At 49.6% G+C, this 16,763-nt stretch overlaps 2 protein-coding genes and 1 pseudogene across 2 annotated transcripts; 1 reads left to right on the top strand and 2 right to left on the bottom strand.

Annotated features, from left to right (window-relative positions):
- The first annotated feature begins 2,461 nt into the window (after positions 1 to 2,461).
- On the top strand, positions 2,462 to 4,283 carry LOC9269300 (uncharacterized). The gene has a single exon (XM_015764153.3). The coding sequence runs from the start codon at positions 3,202 to 3,204 to the stop codon at positions 4,048 to 4,050; it is 849 nt and encodes a 282-aa protein (XP_015619639.1). The 5' UTR covers positions 2,462 to 3,201; the 3' UTR covers positions 4,051 to 4,283.
- Positions 4,284 to 7,197: 2,914 nt separating this feature from the next.
- LOC136354768 (uncharacterized) lies at positions 7,198 to 9,089 on the bottom strand (annotated as a pseudogene).
- A 3,585-nt stretch (positions 9,090 to 12,674) lies between these two features.
- On the bottom strand, positions 12,675 to 16,266 carry LOC9266606 (uncharacterized). Its single transcript, XM_015762840.3, has 4 exons — positions 14,280 to 16,266; positions 13,929 to 14,181; positions 13,644 to 13,767; positions 12,675 to 13,214 (listed from the first exon to the last, which is right to left on the bottom strand). Exons 1-4 carry the CDS (start codon positions 15,516 to 15,518, stop codon positions 13,175 to 13,177), a joined length of 1,656 nt encoding a protein of 551 aa, XP_015618326.1. The 5' UTR covers positions 15,519 to 16,266; the 3' UTR covers positions 12,675 to 13,174.
- Positions 16,267 to 16,763: the final 497 nt, after the last annotated feature.

Below are 16,763 nucleotides of genomic sequence, written 5' to 3'. Positions count from 1 at the left end.
AGGGGAGGGGAGGGGGAGGGGGAGGGGGAGGAGGAGGAGCGGTGCCACCGGTCGGGAGAGGGGAGGGGAGGGGTAGAGGCACCGCTGGGTGGGGAGGTGTCACGCCCAGAGATTCGACATCCCGAATCACCGGCTATCTGCACATTTAACCTCTGTCCAGGCATCAACCAGAGTACACGAACGACAATTTGATACAGTTCCACGACTTACAAAAATATAAAATAAACTCACAAACGCATTGGAAAAACTAAAGACTATCTAAACTTAATCTTCACGACAAAAGCGTAGCTTCCTCCAAATCCACAGGCAAAACCTCGACATCTGGCACAAGCTTAATCCTCATAGAACTCACCATCTGATATATTCTCTGCTTCTGGGGGATTGGGAAAAATAAAGCAAGACTGAGTACAACCACCGTACTCAACAAGTCATACCAAGGGGAAGGTATGATGCAATGATATCACGAAGGAATAGGCTATAGGATATTTTGAATGAAAGCAACATTTATAAATCAGAAGTTGAAAGCAGTAAAACAATAGATATAATTAAGCAGCAGTATTAACCATCATCACTATACAACGCTAAGTCCAGATTGAAACAGGCCCAACCAAACCACCTGAACTACACCAGTTCAATAAGTCAAATTATTAAGGTGAGACTAATCACGGTGAGCTGGTTGACTGCCCAATAACCGCGGGCACGGCTATTCGAATAGTTTTACTCTGATAAGAGGTGTACAACTTTACCCACAAGACATGATTCCACACATGTTACCATTCCCCGAAGTACCGCTACGATACTGCAAAGGGGGAAATCGTGACATAACCCTCCATATATCCTCCTCTAACCAACACATCCACCTCCGGTTTCACCCCATCCCTATATAGGCGATGGGCAGTCCCCGCTCGTGCCTAGGTAAATCCGAAAGCAGCATAGACCAATATACAGTTCCATCCATACTCCATCATGCCCACCCTTGCCAACGGTGTGTTAGCTAGAAAAGATTATACTTAGATCAAACCCGGAGCCCATCAGGCTTGTGGATAGTACGAGTTTATCTTCTAGGGATTCCCGAGAACCGGTCCTTAATTGTCATGGGTGCCACTTGCAAAACCATGCACCCACGACCCACCAATATAACATGTTTTAGTTAATTAATTATATACCATGGTGGTATAATATCATAATAATAATAATAATTAAGGACTAAATTATAATGAATCCCATTGTGAGCTAATTGATCTAAGCATGGCTAAGCATTTCTAAACCAATCATCTAGTCAAATTAATATCCCAGGCTATTAATTCAATTAAGGTATTCAAAAGGCTGAGTACGGGTAAATTCCATCCCACATGACATTATGAAAATAATGCAATTTTAAGAGAAAAGCAGGGACTTTGCAAATGGGTACAATATGATCAATGATATTCGTATGACTTTCCTTGCTCTTGAGCTGACAGAACCTTGGCAACCACTTCAAAATAAACTGGAGCATTGGAACTGCTGGATTCTAAACGACAAACAAGGCACACAATAAATACAAGCTATAAAGCTACTGAAACAGCAAAAGAAACCAATTTTAATGGATTCTAGACATTTTAACGAATTTACGGCAATTTGAATGGATTAAAACGGAGCTCGAATGAATTATATATGAATTTTACAAGATGAAATGTGTTATTACTATTAACCGAAAAACCTTATTCATTTATCATATATTAATGCCAAAAAGGAATAGGATCAACGGAAATATAACATTGGTAAGCAAGCCTCATGAGACTCAACGAGTCAATTCTACGTGACACGGGACCATCCAAATGATCAACTGAAACCGGCGAACGGAACCGGCGGCTCTGAACGGTTTCAACTAGGGAATGATTCAAAACAACCGAACGAACAAAGCACGGGACGACACTTCGTTCGAACGAACAGTTAACGGAAAGACGGATGGCTATGACTAAAACGGTAGGCTAGACGCGATTCACGGTAGAGCCTCGGTACGGCAAACGATAGGCGGCAGGGGACGGTGGCTTGGTGGAGGTGGCTAGGGTTTAGTGATTATGTGGGAAATAAGAATGTGATGTGGGGATTGCAGTATGCCCGGCGTCGTGACAGGAATCCTGATCGGCGACAACACGCGTGACGAGTAACAGTGCAATACGAATAGGAATTCGGTTAGATTAAGTTTGTTAGGATTTGTCATTTTATCAGTTTGTTAGGATTTGTCATTTTATCTTCCAAGGTTTGTTAGAGTTTGTTTCTGATTTGTAAGACATCCCCACTATAAGTATTGCGGCAGATGCAGAGTAATAATCAATCAAGCAATTTGTGATCATATCAGTTCTTGCCCTGCCTCGCTGGTGCGTCGCCGATCACGGCACCGCCGCGCCGACGAGGTGCAAGGCCACGTCCCTCCACTTCCTTCAAGTATAACCTTCGACATATTCCTTCATCCAATCTAGCTCGTGACATCTTGGTATCATATTCCTCTGGTTCCGATTCCATGGCCTCCACACAAAACCAGTTAGATGAGATAGCAAAAAACCTCACCTCCATGGCTGCCCAAATTTCTGATCTCGCTCGCAAGATGAGTGCGCTGGAGCCATTGGTGCCGCTCGCAGCAAAGCTTGATGCATTGCCGGACCAGGTGACTCAAGTCCAGGCGTCTGCATTTGAATATTCGGAGCAGGTCCGTGCGCTTCACCTCGCCGTCCAGCACCGGGTTCCTCTAGCTCCGCGCCTCGCCAGCCGCACGACGACAAGCCATTCGACGACACCGACGCGTGACGCGAACGCCACGGCGACGACATGGCGGTCGACAACAACTTCCTGCCTCGCACCAAGCTCGAGTTTCCCACGTACGATGGCAAGGGCGATCTGCTACCATGGCTAAATCACTGCGAGACCTTCTTCCGCGGCCAGAAAACTCCGGACTCCCGCAAGGTTTGGTACGCGTCTTTGCATCTAATAGGAGACGCTCACTTATGGTATTACAGGCTCGAGCTCGATTCCAGCGAGCCGTCGTGGCGGCGTTTTGTCCGGTTGGTGCATACGCGGTTTGGACCGCCCATGACGGACAGTCTACTTGGCGAACTAACGGCGCTGCGGCGCACCGGCACGGTCGAGGACTAGGTCAACAGTTTCCTCGCCCTGGTGTGCCGCGACGTCGAGCTCTCCGAGCCCCAGCAGATTCAACTCTTCATGGCGAGCCTCGTCAACCCCCTCAAGACGGACGTCGCGCTTCGCCGACCATCCACTCTCGACGACGCGATCATGCTCGCCCAGGCATACGAACAACGCCTCCACTTGGGCGCCACCGACCCTATTCCCGAGCGAGCTGTCCGCGCACTGCGCATGGTGCTGCCTGCACCATCCACGGCGTCTTCAACGCCATCAACTGACGCTGCGTCGACGACCGCATCCGGCAAGCAGCCCCTGGTGGCAGCACTTCCACGCAAGCACCTGTCACCGGTAGAGATGGCACAACGACGCACCGAGGGCCTCTGCTACAACTGTCATGAAAAGTACGTTTCCGGGCAACACTGCGAGAAATCCTTCATCATCGAGGTCATCAGCTTCCCCGACGACACGGAGGGCGAGGACGACCCGCCACCGGCGGCCAACACAATCTTGGCTGACGCTGGCAAGCTGCTCATCTCCTTACACGCCCTGGCCGGTATCCGCGCACTCATGTTCAACACCATCAAGGTGTGTGCATGCGTCGGGACGGTGGACTACCTCGCTCTCCTCGACTCCGGCTCCATGCACAACTTCCTCAGCGAGACGGTAGCACACGTGCGAATATCATCCTCTAGCCGTGCCCCGGCCTCCGTGTCACCGTCGCGAATGGCGACCGCGTCGCCTCGCTGGGACGCTGCCCGGCATAGCACGTCGTCATCGGCACGTCCGCTTTCGACGTTGATTTCTACTCCCTTCTGTTGGGAGGGTATGACATCGTCCTGGGCGCACATTGGCTCGGCACGCTCGGTCCGACGCTGTGGGACTTTGCTGACCAATCGTTTTCGTTCGGCACAGGTGACAACAAAGTGACATGGGTTAGCGTTGACGCTCCGTCACCCTTAACACATGTCATCGCTCTCGACGGTGCGCCAGACGAACTGATGGCTGAGGTGCTCGACGACTTCCGCATTCTCTTCAACGACCCGCACGGTCTACCACCGGAGCGCCACTTGGGTGTCCGCCGTAGCCGTCCGGCCCTACCGCTATGCCCACATCCAAAAGGATGAGCTTGAGCGACAGTGTGATGAGATGCTTCGCTAAGGCGTCATCCGGCCAAGTTCGTCGGTGTTCTCATCTCCGGCATTGTTGATCAAAAAGAAGGATGGCTCGTGGCGATTCTGCGTTGACTACCGGGCTCTCAACGACAAGACAATCAAGGATAAATTTCCTATCCCGGTGGCGGAGGAGTTGTTCAACGAGCTGCGCGGCGCCAGGTTCTTCACCAAGCTCGACATGCGCTCCGGCTATCACTAAGTACGCATGCATCCAGATGACGTCCACAAGACGGCGTTCTGCACTCACCAAGGGCTGTTCGAGTTCCTCGTCATGCTGTTCGGCCTCACCAACGCCCCGGCGACGTTTCAAGCACTAATGAACAACATGCTCCTACCCTTCCTCCACCGGTTCATGCTCGTTTTCTTTGACGATATACTTATCTACAGCTCGACATGGGCGGAACACCTGCGGCACGTGCGCACTGTCTTCCAGACGTTGCAGGATGATCACCTCCATTTGAAGCGCTCCAAATGTGAGTTCGGGCTGACCGCCGTATCCTACCTGGGCCACCTGATCTCTAGCGATGGTGTCGCCATGGACCAGCACAAGATCTAGGCCGTCCTCAGCTTCCTCGGCTTGGCGGGCTACTACCGCCGTTTCATCCGCAACTTCGGCACCATCGCGGCGCCCTTGATGGCCCTGCTCCGCAAGGAGGGCTTTCACTGGAATGAGGCGGTGGCGACGGCATTCAGCGAGCTGCAACACGCCCTGACGGCCGCACCGGTGCTCCAGTTGCCGGACTTCACCACCAATTTCATCGTCGAATGTGACGCATCAAGATCTGAGTTTGGCGCGGTGCTTCATCAAGGTGGCGGGCCGGTAGCGTTCTTCAGCAAACCCATCGTGCGCCGCCATGCGAAGCTCGCTGCATACGAACGCGAGCTCATTAGCTTAGTACAGGCGGTCAGGCATTGAAGACCCTATCTCTGGGGCAGATGATTCATCGTCCGTACAGATCACTACAGCCTCCGTTTCTTCCTTGATCAGCGCCTATCAATAGTGCCGCAACATCAGTGGGCTAGCAAGCTTCTCGGCTTCGACTTCGCGGTGGAGTACAAGCCGGGGTCAACAAATGTCGTGGCAGACGCACTGTCACGTTGCGACGAGCACACCACAGAAGCGTTCCTGCTTTCTTCGCCGACTTTCGGGCTATTCGACGACCTTCGCCGTGAGGTGGCCACGACGCCGGCACTGATCAGCCTCACCGAGGACATCCGCAAGGGCCTCAAGCCGCCACAATGGTCACTGACGGAAGGCCTCATCACCTTTGCGGGACGTGTCTTTGTGTCATCCTCGTCGCCACTGCTTCCAGTGATTTTGGAGCTTGCCCACGACATCGGCCATGAGGGCACCCAGAAGATGTTGGCTCGCCTGCGCGCCGACTTCCACATTGCTCGTGACCACACCACCGTCCAGGAGTTTGTGCGTGCCTGCCTAGTTTGCCAACGCAACAAAACGGAGCAGCTACAGCCGGCGGGTCTGCTCCAGTCTCTTCCGGTTCTGTCGGCTGTGTGGGCTGACATTGCTATGGATTTCATCGAAGGATTGCCCCGAGTGCACGGCAAGACAGTCATTCTCATAGTTGTGGACAGATTTTCTAAGTTCGCCCATTTTATTCTGTTGGCACGTCCTTACACGGCAACTACGGTGGTAGCATCCTTCTTTGCTGAGATCGTGCGTTTGCACAGGATTCCGACGTCCATTGTGAGCGATCGAGACCCCATCTTCACCAGCAATTTTTTTGGGGAACTCTTTCATCTCTCAGGTGTTCAACTGAATTTCACATCTGCTTTTCGTCCACAATCAGACGGACAATCAGAAGTCACCAACAAGATTATTGCCATGTATATCAGATGTCTTTCCGGGGATCGTCCTCGGCAGTGGTTGCGTTGGCTACCGTGGGCGGAGTTCTGTTACAACACTTCATATCATGCTTCACTTCGAACTTCTCCATTCCGAGTGGTATATGGCCACACACCCCCTGTTCTTCGCTCTTATGAACCGGGTTCAGCTCGATTGCCGGCAGTTCAGCAGTCCTTGCAAGAGCGTGATGAATTCCTGGCAGCTATCCGTGAAAGGTTGGAGCAATCTCAGCAGCAATACAAGTCCGTTTACGATCATAGGCATCGTGAGGTGGAGTACGCAGTCGGGGATTGGGTGTGGCTCAGATTACTTCATCAGCCGGTCGCTTCTCTCAATGTCAAGGGGCGTGGCAAACTTGAACCGAAATTTTATGGGCCGTATGAAGTTCTGGAGCGCATCTGTGCTGTGGCCTATCGGCTGCGTCTTCCTCCTTCTACTAAGTTGCATGATGTGTTTCATGTGGGCTTGCTCAAACTGTTTCGGAGGACTGTTCCTGATCACATTCCGCCATTGCCTCACGTCGTGCATGGCCGTGCATGTTTGGAGCTGGACAAAGTTCTTCAGAGTCGTCTTGCTCGGGATGTTCGTGAACTGTTGGTGCAATGGAAAGGACGTCCAGCGGCTGAAGCTTCGTGGATGCCCTTCGATGAGTTCTGCGCTCTTTATCCCAGTTTTCAGCTCAAGGACGAGCTGCTTCTCTAGGGGGGAGAGATGTCATGTGGGCACTGCAGTATGCCCGGCGTCACGGCAGGAATCTTGATCGGCGACAACACGCGTGACGAGTAACGGTGCAATACGAATAGGTATTCGGTTAGATTAAGTTTGTTAGGATTTGTTATTTTATCTTCCGAGGTTTGTTAGAGTATTGCGGCAGATGCAGAGTAATAATCAATCAAGCAATTTGTGATTATATCAGTTCTTGCCCTGCCTCGCTGGTGCGTCGCCGATCACGGCACCGCTGTGCCGACGAGGTCCAGGGCCACGTCCCTCCACTTCCTTCAAGTATAACCTTCGACATATTCCTTCATCCACTCTAGCTCATGACATCTTGGTATCAGATTCCTCTGGCTCTGATTCCATGGCCTTCACACAAAACCAGTTAGATGAGATAGCAAAAAACCTCACCTCCATGGCTGCCCAAATTTCTGATCTCGCTCGCAAGATGAGTGCGCTGGAGCCATTGGTGCCGCTCGCAACAAAGCTTGATGCATTGCCGGACCACGTGACTCAAGTCCAGGCGTCTGCGTTCAAATATTCGGAGCAGGTTCGTGCGCTTAACCTTGCCCTCCAGCGCATCTCTCCTGCGCCGGGTTCCTCTAGCTCCGCACCTCGCCAGCCGCACGACGACAATTCGAAAAAAATTCTCCCTGACAATTCCGGTTATTAAATATATTGTTAATTAGAGTTTTCTCCTGGTTAACCAAAGTGATTTCTATAGACCATTTATTAGTGAATTGAAATCTAAGGAAAGGGAAAACTCCGGGTGTGACAAACTTACCCCCCTTAAACGGAATCTCGTCCCCGAGATTCGAACGAACTGGCGAAGAGATGGGGATGGGCGGCTTTCAACTCATCTTCTCTCTCCCAAGTTGCTTCATCCTCCGAATGATGGCTCTACTAAACTCTGTAAAACTTGATCACCTTATTTCTAGTTCTCTCATTGGTCTCCAAAATACACGTAGGCTTCTTCACATAAGTCAAATCCTCTTGAATCTCAACATTATCTGGAACGTCTCAGTGTCGGTGGTGAAAGCTGTGTTGCGGTAGAGGCCCGGGCACGATACGTATTCTCCATTGGCGACCATGACCTGCATCTTGCCGTTAGGAAGGAGCTTGAGCTTGGTGAGACTCGCAGCAGCCGTGGAGACGAAGTTGTGTGTGAAACCCGAGTCGAGCAATGCGAGGAGGTTGGTGCCGCCCATGTTGATGTGCACTTGCATGGTGTCGTTGAAGCGGACGCCGGCGATCGCGTGGAGCGAGACGTGTGTGTTAGTTCCTCCTGTCTCCTCGGGTGTGCTGTCGTCGTCGTTGTTGTCATCTGGCGTGGCCAAGTTGAGGAGGAAAAGGTGCTAGCATACGTGGTTATGCTTGCGTGAGAACTTGTCATTGCAATTGAAGCACAGCCCGAGGCGGCATCGTTCTTCCATCTCTGCCTGGGAGAGGCAGTTGACCGTGCGGCCCTCGACGGTCACTGTCGCTTGGGCCGGTGCAGTCGGCGGCGCCGGCGCCGGAAGAGCCAGCCGCTGTGGCGGCGCGGGCAGGAGGCCACACCGGTTGTGGTGCTGGGGCGCGGCGGTAGCGGCGCACTGGTCGCGCAACTCGAGCTTGCGGCCGAGACTCATGGTGAAGGCGAGTGACTACGGGCTGTGGATCTCCACGTCGAGGCTGAGTGGCGGTTGCAGTCTGACCGTGAAGATTTGGACGCGTTGTTCCTTCGTCAGCTTGCCCGTGCACGGAAGGAGCACCTCAAACCTGTCTTGGTAGTCGACGACGGAGCCGGTGCGCTTGTAGGCCATGAGCTCGTCGGGGGGGTTGGAACGCAGTGGAGGGCCGAAACGGAGATGAAGCAGCTCGGTGAAGTGATGCCATGGCGGGGTGCCCTCGTTTTGCTGAACTTGGATGTACTATAGCTGTGCGCCGTCTTCTAAATTGTATGAGGCCATCCAAACCTTCTCCTCCTCCGCGATCTGCTGCTGGTGAAAGTAAGATTCACAACGGTTGATGAAGGCGAGAGGATCAGACTTGCCGTCGTATTTGGGAAAATCCATTTTTTGGAATCGCGGTGGCCGGTTGTTGTGGTGCTCGCCGATGGACTTGGTGGTGGAAGAGGATGCCTGCTGGAGTGTGGTGACGGACGCCTGGAGCTTGTCGACGGTTGCCGAGAGCGCCTTGATGAGCGCGGCAAGCTCGGCGGCGGTGGGCTCGGACATGGCCGAAGAAATGTAGGGCGTTGGCGATGGTGGTGCGTCGGCTGGTGGTGAGGGCGTGTTGGAGTGGGAAGAGGAACGCCTGGAAGCGTTGTCAAGCGCGTTACCGTTGAGGATAGCCGGACCACAGCTACGGAGTTCGTAGCCAGGATCAGGTGCGGCGGCAGGGTTCTTCCATGCACGCTCAATGGTGGAAAGAGGAGGATTAGGGAAGGAGGGAGATTAGGAAATTTGGTTTCATATTGCTTGCTTGCAAATGTTGCTGATTACATGCCTTATAGGCACTTGGTCTCTAATACAAGGAAATGACATTTATTTTCTCCTAATTAATACTTTCCTTGCATGATTCTTTCTAATTTGCACCCTTGACTCATGCTGCTTGCTGCATTTGCGCCTCCGGCTTGCTCCTGTGGTGGTAGTGGTGTCCCCACATGACATAATCGTTTTCTAATGTCAAAGCCAATTTGACCTCCATAGTAATTCCAATAGTTTTGAGCCTCATCTACAGTGCTAAATGTCATGCGCATCTGGGGTACCTAGCTAGGTATAGTTTTCTTCTTCTATCTATCTACCCTATAGTTCAACAAATCCTTTTACTCATTCATCATTCATCATGTTACACATCCAATGGTCCAAAATCATCCAATCCAACGCCTCAGATTACTCCACATCTCCCCCTCCTCTCCTCCCCGCACCCCCATCGCTCTCCACCACGCCCCCATTGCGCCTACGCCCTCCCCCTCTTTCAGGTTGCCGCCCCCGCCGATTCCCTCGCGATTCCCAACCCTAACCCCCGCGCCACCGCCCCTGCCACTCAGGATCCCCCGCCTCTCCCGCACCGCATCCGCGCCTACCTCACCCCCACCCCAATATCGCCACGATCTCCTCTCCTCGCGTCGAGACCCCTACTGCTGACGCAAAGGAGCCCGAGGAGGAAGATGAAGAACAAGGAGGCCGACGCCGACACCTGCAGCCTGCAGGCAAAGAAGACGACCGACACATTCTTGTATGAGGGAACACCAAAGAAGTCATCCACGCGCGGGCGACCGGGGGCGAACCCTAGCCCCCGGCCGCTGCCACCCTCCCCTCCTCTCACCGCCTCGCCGCCGCCGAAAACCGCGTGGACGCTGGGATGGCGGTGGCGGGGCCAAAAACCCCAGCGGCGGCCCGTCTCCGGTGCGAGGAGGCGGCACAGCGTGCCGGGAAGGCCTCGCGGCGGCGCGGCGTGTGCCTGGGATCCGCCGCCGCTGCCGCTGGATCTGGCCCTTCCGACGCCATCTTCTCCGTCGACGACGACCTCATCGTGCCGTGCTCCACGCTGCGGTTTGCCTTCGCCATGTGGAACCGTCTATATTTATTTTTAATCATGCTCTAAAAACCACTAGCATTGGAACCGTCTATATTTATTTTGAAGATTACATACAATAGCTATATACAGTATGCCATAGTTTCTGGGCTTCATTTTGTAGGAAGAAGATACTAATTGGCAAATGAATTTGAATCTGATCTAGATTTTCTAAATTCCAATATAAGCGATGACTTGTTTGCAAGCCTCAACAGTGTCCCTGACTGACATCAAACACTTGTCACGTAACATTGATCTGCACTAGGTACGAATAAACACCTGTGTATTCAACGTGTTACTGCATTCCTTGTGTATGTTTCTTTTTTATGTTACTTCCAATGTGGACGTCTTTGCATCCTCAGTTCACTGCATTTGTCAGATGAGGTATAGATTTTTTTTTTTTTTGATATTTTTCCCCTTTGCAACTGTTCCCAACTTCTGTATAAATCATTTTGTCTAAAAAGAAAAAGCGAAAAACAAATCCTCTGATCTCATTTTGTCTTTGAGATCTTGCATATTGCAAGAGAAAGCCTGTTTTGTGTTTCAGAAATGCATGCATGATATGGCTGTTCCGCATGATTGCAGAATGCCTGAATAGCTGACTTTCGAGTAGGTTTAATTCCAAATTCAGAACTCTAATTTGAAGTAGGCACCAACTAATATTTTTTCATGAATTGTTTATCCTCTATGTATCATGCTCTGCATTTATGTTTGCAATTATTGTCCTAAATATGCCTGTAGCACATGGTTTAAGAAATTAAAATGGTGGGATGTCATCAGAATTGTGTCTTGAAGTAGTTACAAAACTGTGTACTTAATCGAAGGTTGCTTTTTTGCTTGTTAGTATACTTATGAAACACACAAAATTTTAAATTGTCCCTTTTCTCTCTTGGTTCTCTCAGTCTGTAGAGAGAAGGTTAGGTTTAAGCTGAAGCTTAAGCTCATTGTTATACGGAAATTGTTAAGCTAACATTCTTGAGATTTTCATGTCAGCTTGCTAAAAGTTAAAATGCCTTGTGCACTTATTTTTGTTCATACAGATTAAATTTGTTCCAAGAGAGTGCAAAATTTATATTGTACCATTTATCATTTTTAGATGACTTGCATTTACTATTCGGCAACATATAAGTTGGATCCGAATAGATGACTTAGATCTTTTCTTTCACCACTCTGGTTCGGAGCAAATAAATATTTTTCGTCATCCTGCTCTATTTGTGCTATGACCAATTGTACTATCTTCATGCTTTTCTTGCTTGCAGTGTCCCATTGTTGAAAGGGCATCAGCGCTCTGTCATGGATGATAGTTCAATGAAAATATTAGGAACTACGGATGAAAGTTCACCAGTAGCGCTGGTGCAATTTTCCCATTAAGATATTTTGTCCCGTGATGAAATACATGTTTGTACAGAACGATGATTGTAAAATAAATGTATGATCATGTTAATGGTAATGTAGCATTAAGTGCTGATTAATAACTATTTTGTTTGAAAAGTTTAGCCTAGATTTGGTAAATTGTATCATGTTACTACATGTACGAGAATTTACAGGAATATGAAATTATTTTTAGATGATTAATGTATTACAAATCTTTAAGCATTTGATTGTTCAATTCGCAGTACTAACTATCGCTGTAGCGTTAGTATGGGCATATTACTAGAACAAAAGTGAAGAGGGTAGAGTTAGAGAGAAAGAGATTGACATATGAAAGACTAGATGGTGCATTTTTACAGGAGGCAACAATCACTAATAAATCATAAGAGAATAAGCGGACAACTTAGCACAATACGATATTTAGGTTTTACTTACCTGTTAGTTAGATGCTGCAATTGGCACAATATCGGGCCGTTGAGGAAGTGAAGAATGATGTGCATCATTCTCATTTGTACGGTACCATCCTCCATCATCAGAACTATGAGGAGACGATGCAATCCTCAGTCTATAATCAATCTGTTTTCTTATAAGTACGACACTTTTGTCAGTGGGTTAATGGTAACGAAGATGGAGGGATTATTTTGGCACCAACAGAGGAGTAAACAGAAATTATCTCCCGCTCTCACCACTAGCAATTGCAGGGCTATTTAAGAAATAATCTGCTGATTAATTTTATTTATTATAGACTAAATAATCCACAGCCGTTGCTTTAGAATGAACGTGCCGGATGGAAGGAATGTCACACTGTGACATTACTCCGTAATGTCGGAGGATCTGGATCCGAACCAACAAACCAAAGAGATAGTAAAATCTTAACAAACATTAAACATCCTTTGTGACTTTCATTCAGTTATAATCAGAAGGAAAACCACCTGAATTCCAACATAATTGACAAGTTGAGAAAGCCTGAGAGACTCATAAGCATTGAGCTTCCCCAAAAGTTAGCAACGTCCCCTGATTAGACCTTAAAAGAGTTCATAAGTTCAAAACCATCTAAGAAGACTTCATCTAACCGAACTTCTGAAACAAAATACAGGTCGACCCCTATATAACTATATAGCATCAGGTATATCATCCACCTGAATTCCAACATAATTGACAACAAGTTGAGAAAGCCTAAGAGACTCATAAGCCAGCTTCCCCCAAGTTAGCAACATCCCCTGATTACACCTCAAAAGAGTTCATAAGTTTCAAAACCATCTAAGCGGACTCCATCTAACCAAACTTCTGAAACAAAACATAGGTCGACCCCTATATAACTATATAGCATCAGGTATATCATCCACACTACCAGCTTCCTTTAGCCTTTTCCTTAGTTCTTCCTCTTACCTGATTTGGCTTTTGGAAACCACCTGCAATGGAGATGACACCAACACATTATCAAAATACTAAATCATTCCTCGTCAGCCACAAAGCCATAACCCGGTATTTATCACACCTCTTTTCCTCAAACAATCTCCCATGTTCATTGGTGTTTCATTAATAATCCCCACATCCCTGAGAACACACTCATTGTATCTACAGTCCTATTTACAGATTGTGACTTCCAATCTGGATTCTTAGTTGATTGTGATTTTTTCTTTAAACTCTTTGTCCAAAACAAATTTTTTTTAAGTTTGACAAGAACGGTAGATACGAATGGGTGAAACAAAAACAAGCCCTTGTTTCTGTTTTGATCCCCTTTCATGATCAATAAGTGATGTTGGACTCTTAACAGGCCCCGTTTTTGCTAAGCTTGGATAACAGAACCATAGATACAAATAGGTGAAACAGAAACATACATACGAATGGCGGCCTGGACATCATAGTCAAGGATGGGGGCATAATCATCATCATCAAGATGACTTCTAGCTGCACATGGTGGATGCACAATCGTGCTTGCTTCACCACAGAAGATACAACGACCTGTTCACAACAAAGCCAAGACATAAGGCAAAACAATAAATATATTACACCAATCCAGGGCATTAACATGCATGAAAATTGCAATCACATGCCACAGTGTGTCTACTACTTGACGGAAATAAAATGAGTAGGAACATCACAACAAGGGTTCAGTGACTCACCAAAACAAGGGCTACTATCTTGAACAGGGCAGCACATGGGTTTTGCATGTGATTCATAAAATCGACCAGGTTGTGAGTCCCAGAATTCAGCGAAGAAGAGTCTGCGCACAGTGGTTTGTGCTACGGTTGTCTCACCATTGAACTTGAGCACACTGCCATGGGCGCTTGCCAAGAAGTTAGCATGGTAGCATCCACATCGGGCTGATCTGGGTTCCTCTACTCCGCAGATGAGATCAAGCTTATACCTTGGTTCCTGCAATAACAAACACAAGAGGGTGGATGGAATTTTAGCACACTTGAAGAGAAGCAGGTCCAACAATCAATCAAAATAAGTTTCTACTCTGAATTTACCCAGGGATGTTGCCTAGAATATCTCAGTAGCAACTCTTCCAGCTTGCTGCGAGCAAAACTATGCGAGTTCACATAGGCTGACACTCTCAATGATGCTGACAAGGCTTGTGGATTGAATGGTAGCACTTCTCTTGTCGTGATAATTGTGGTTAGCTGTGTTTTGATCATTTTGTTTAGCTGCTCCCAATCATCACCGGAGATAACACACCCAGAGCCATCACTAATGGATCTCAGAAAGTAGCGCAGGCGGTCGAGCTTCTCGCTGGAGAAGGACACGAGCAGCGCGCCGAGCATGGTGTGCTGTGGGTGCTTGGAAGCCATGGCTGCAGCGGCGTAGGGGTTCTTTGCCATCACGGTCTGCTGCAGCTTCTCGGTGAGGTCACACTGCCAGGACCAAAGGTACTCCACAGCCTCATGCTTTGAGAGCGGGGTGCCAGTGGTGGTGGTGGTGATGGTGCAGAGGAGGGCAACGAGGCCATCGAGGGAACAGGACGCCATGTCCCGCATGGCGCGGGTGTCAAAGATATCATGTGGTAACTCAGCCTTGCCATCACCTTCGTGTGGTTGCGGAGGGTATGCGGCATCATACAAGACAGCATTCAGGATTATGTTTGACACAGGATCCAAGGGGCCATAGCAGTGTCCGGACACAAGGAGGGCACGGAGAAGGCGGCCAAGGCGCATGGAGTCGTCACCCGTGGGCAGCACGGCGAGTGCCCGGATGTAGAAGCCATGGATGGCATCAAGGAGGCACATTTTCAGGGACAGTATGTACTCGCATGGCGAGGAAAAATCATAGTCCAGTTGACAACCACCACTACTGCACTTGGAAAGCTTCATCTCCATGGCTGAGCTATCATCAAATGTCAGGTTGGAGATGTATTGGAGTTGCTGAGGTCGGATGTGATCTGGGGTTACGATTTCGGTCGAGATTCGAGCAAAAGCACCTCCCCCAATGCAGGTGGCAACCTGCAGGGTGCCATGGTTGGTGGCTCGATGAGCACAAGCATCGCCATTTGGGCAGCACAAGAAGTCCATGTTGGCAGGCAGGCACTGGCGTGCAAGAAGTAGGTCCATGATGGCCCGGACGTCATGGGTGGTGAGCAGCTCCGATCCCCGCAGCTTGTCCATGATAGGAGAGAGCAAATGAGACGGGTACTGCGCTGTCATGGTCTGCACCAGTTTATCCGGCGCGGGGTGGTCTGCTTGGACGGCGGCGATCCTGAGTGCGATCTTCATCCTGCCATCGTCGGGAAGCAAGGATGGTCGGGGAAGACAGCGGCGGCGGTCATGGTGGACGAGCTCGATGGCGAGGAGAAGGTCGTAGGAGGCGAGGTAGAGGTAATGCCTGGCCTGGCTGTCCGTGAGGTAGCGGAATTACACCTTCATGAACGCGAGGAGGCCACAGAAGGAGTTCAATGAGATGTACCCCCAGCCACGGCTGTACGTCCTGCGTGTCCTCTTCTTGGGCGGCGGCGGCAGGTCCTCCGCTCCGCCGGCGGCGAGGTGGGCGACGGCGTTGAGGATGATGTTGGTGACGGGGTCGGCGAGGCCAAAGCAGTATCCGACCGCGCCGACGCAGTGGAGGAGCTCCGGCATCTCCTCGAGGGGTAGCCGGCGCGCCGCCTCGGCGACGTACTCCCTTATGGACTCGGATGATTTGTCGGCCGGTGGCAGCCATGGCTTCTCCTCCTCCTCCTCCCCGTGGTAACAAGTCCATCTGCCCAATCGGAGTTCATCAGAAAAGAAGCCGCCGGTCCGGCTCGGATTCGCTGCTCTGCTCCGTGGATTTGGGGATTTCACACCGGACCTGCTCCCCCGGCTTGCTGTCGATTTGGCGATTTTTCGCCGCTTCATCTCCTACTACGCCGGGGCGGGGCGGGGCGGGGCGGGGCGGCGCTGCGCGAGCGGCGGCACGAGGTGAATCACGGCGACGAGTCCAGCGGCAGTGGATAGGGTTTGTAGCGATTCGATTTTGGTGGCATTCAGTTTGTGAGAATTGGGGAAAGGTAAATAAAGAGTCCGGGTAGGAATCGATATTCGATACGAAGAGACAAGTCTTTATGATTTTTTTTTGCGGGGATTATTATTATAATTAATATAATAATTGAAAAATAAAAATATTGTCTCCTTTCCCTGTTTGGCACTTGGCACGGCGTAGGCAATGTATTGGGGGGACAGCTAATAAGCTAATAGGCGATCGATCGATCCCCATCCCCCTATACACTCTCCCCTCCCGAAACCTCTAATGGGCGATCAATCGCCCAGCCCATGGGATAGGGATCGGGTGCCCCCCTCCCCTCCCTCCACCTGGTTTTCTTTTTTAGCACCATATTACTTTCCTATTTTAATAAATTTATGCATCTCAAGTTTACACATTTAAAGTTTAGAGACCAAAAGTATACAAGTCAAAAGTTTATATATCCGATTTAAATTTGAATTTGAATTCAAATATTTTCTATATATAATATTTATATACATTTA

Source organism: Oryza sativa, chromosome 12 (genome assembly GCF_034140825.1).
Source record: "Oryza sativa Japonica Group chromosome 12, ASM3414082v1".
Taxonomy (NCBI): domain Eukaryota; kingdom Viridiplantae; phylum Streptophyta; class Magnoliopsida; order Poales; family Poaceae; genus Oryza; species Oryza sativa.
The sequence above is the reverse complement of the archived record's forward strand: the minus strand, read 5'-3'. Positions and strand labels throughout refer to the sequence as shown.

Bases quoted from the DNA above. Each gene is read 5' to 3' on its own strand.
- LOC9269300 (XM_015764153.3), top strand. From the start codon at position 3,202: ATGGCGAGCCTCGTCAACCCCCTCAAGACGGACGTCGCGCTTCGCCGA.
- LOC9266606 (XM_015762840.3), bottom strand. From the start codon at position 15,518: ATGAAGATCGCACTCAGGATCGCCGCCGTCCAAGCAGACCACCCCGCG. The intron at 13,768-13,928 runs GTGAGTCACTGA...TGTTGTGAACAG, and splicing joins AGATAGTAGCCCTTGTTTTG to GTCGTTGTATCTTCTGTGGT. The intron at 13,215-13,643 runs GTATGTTTCTGT...TCTCCATTGCAG, and splicing joins GTCCAGGCCGCCATTCGTAT to GTGGTTTCCAAAAGCCAAAT.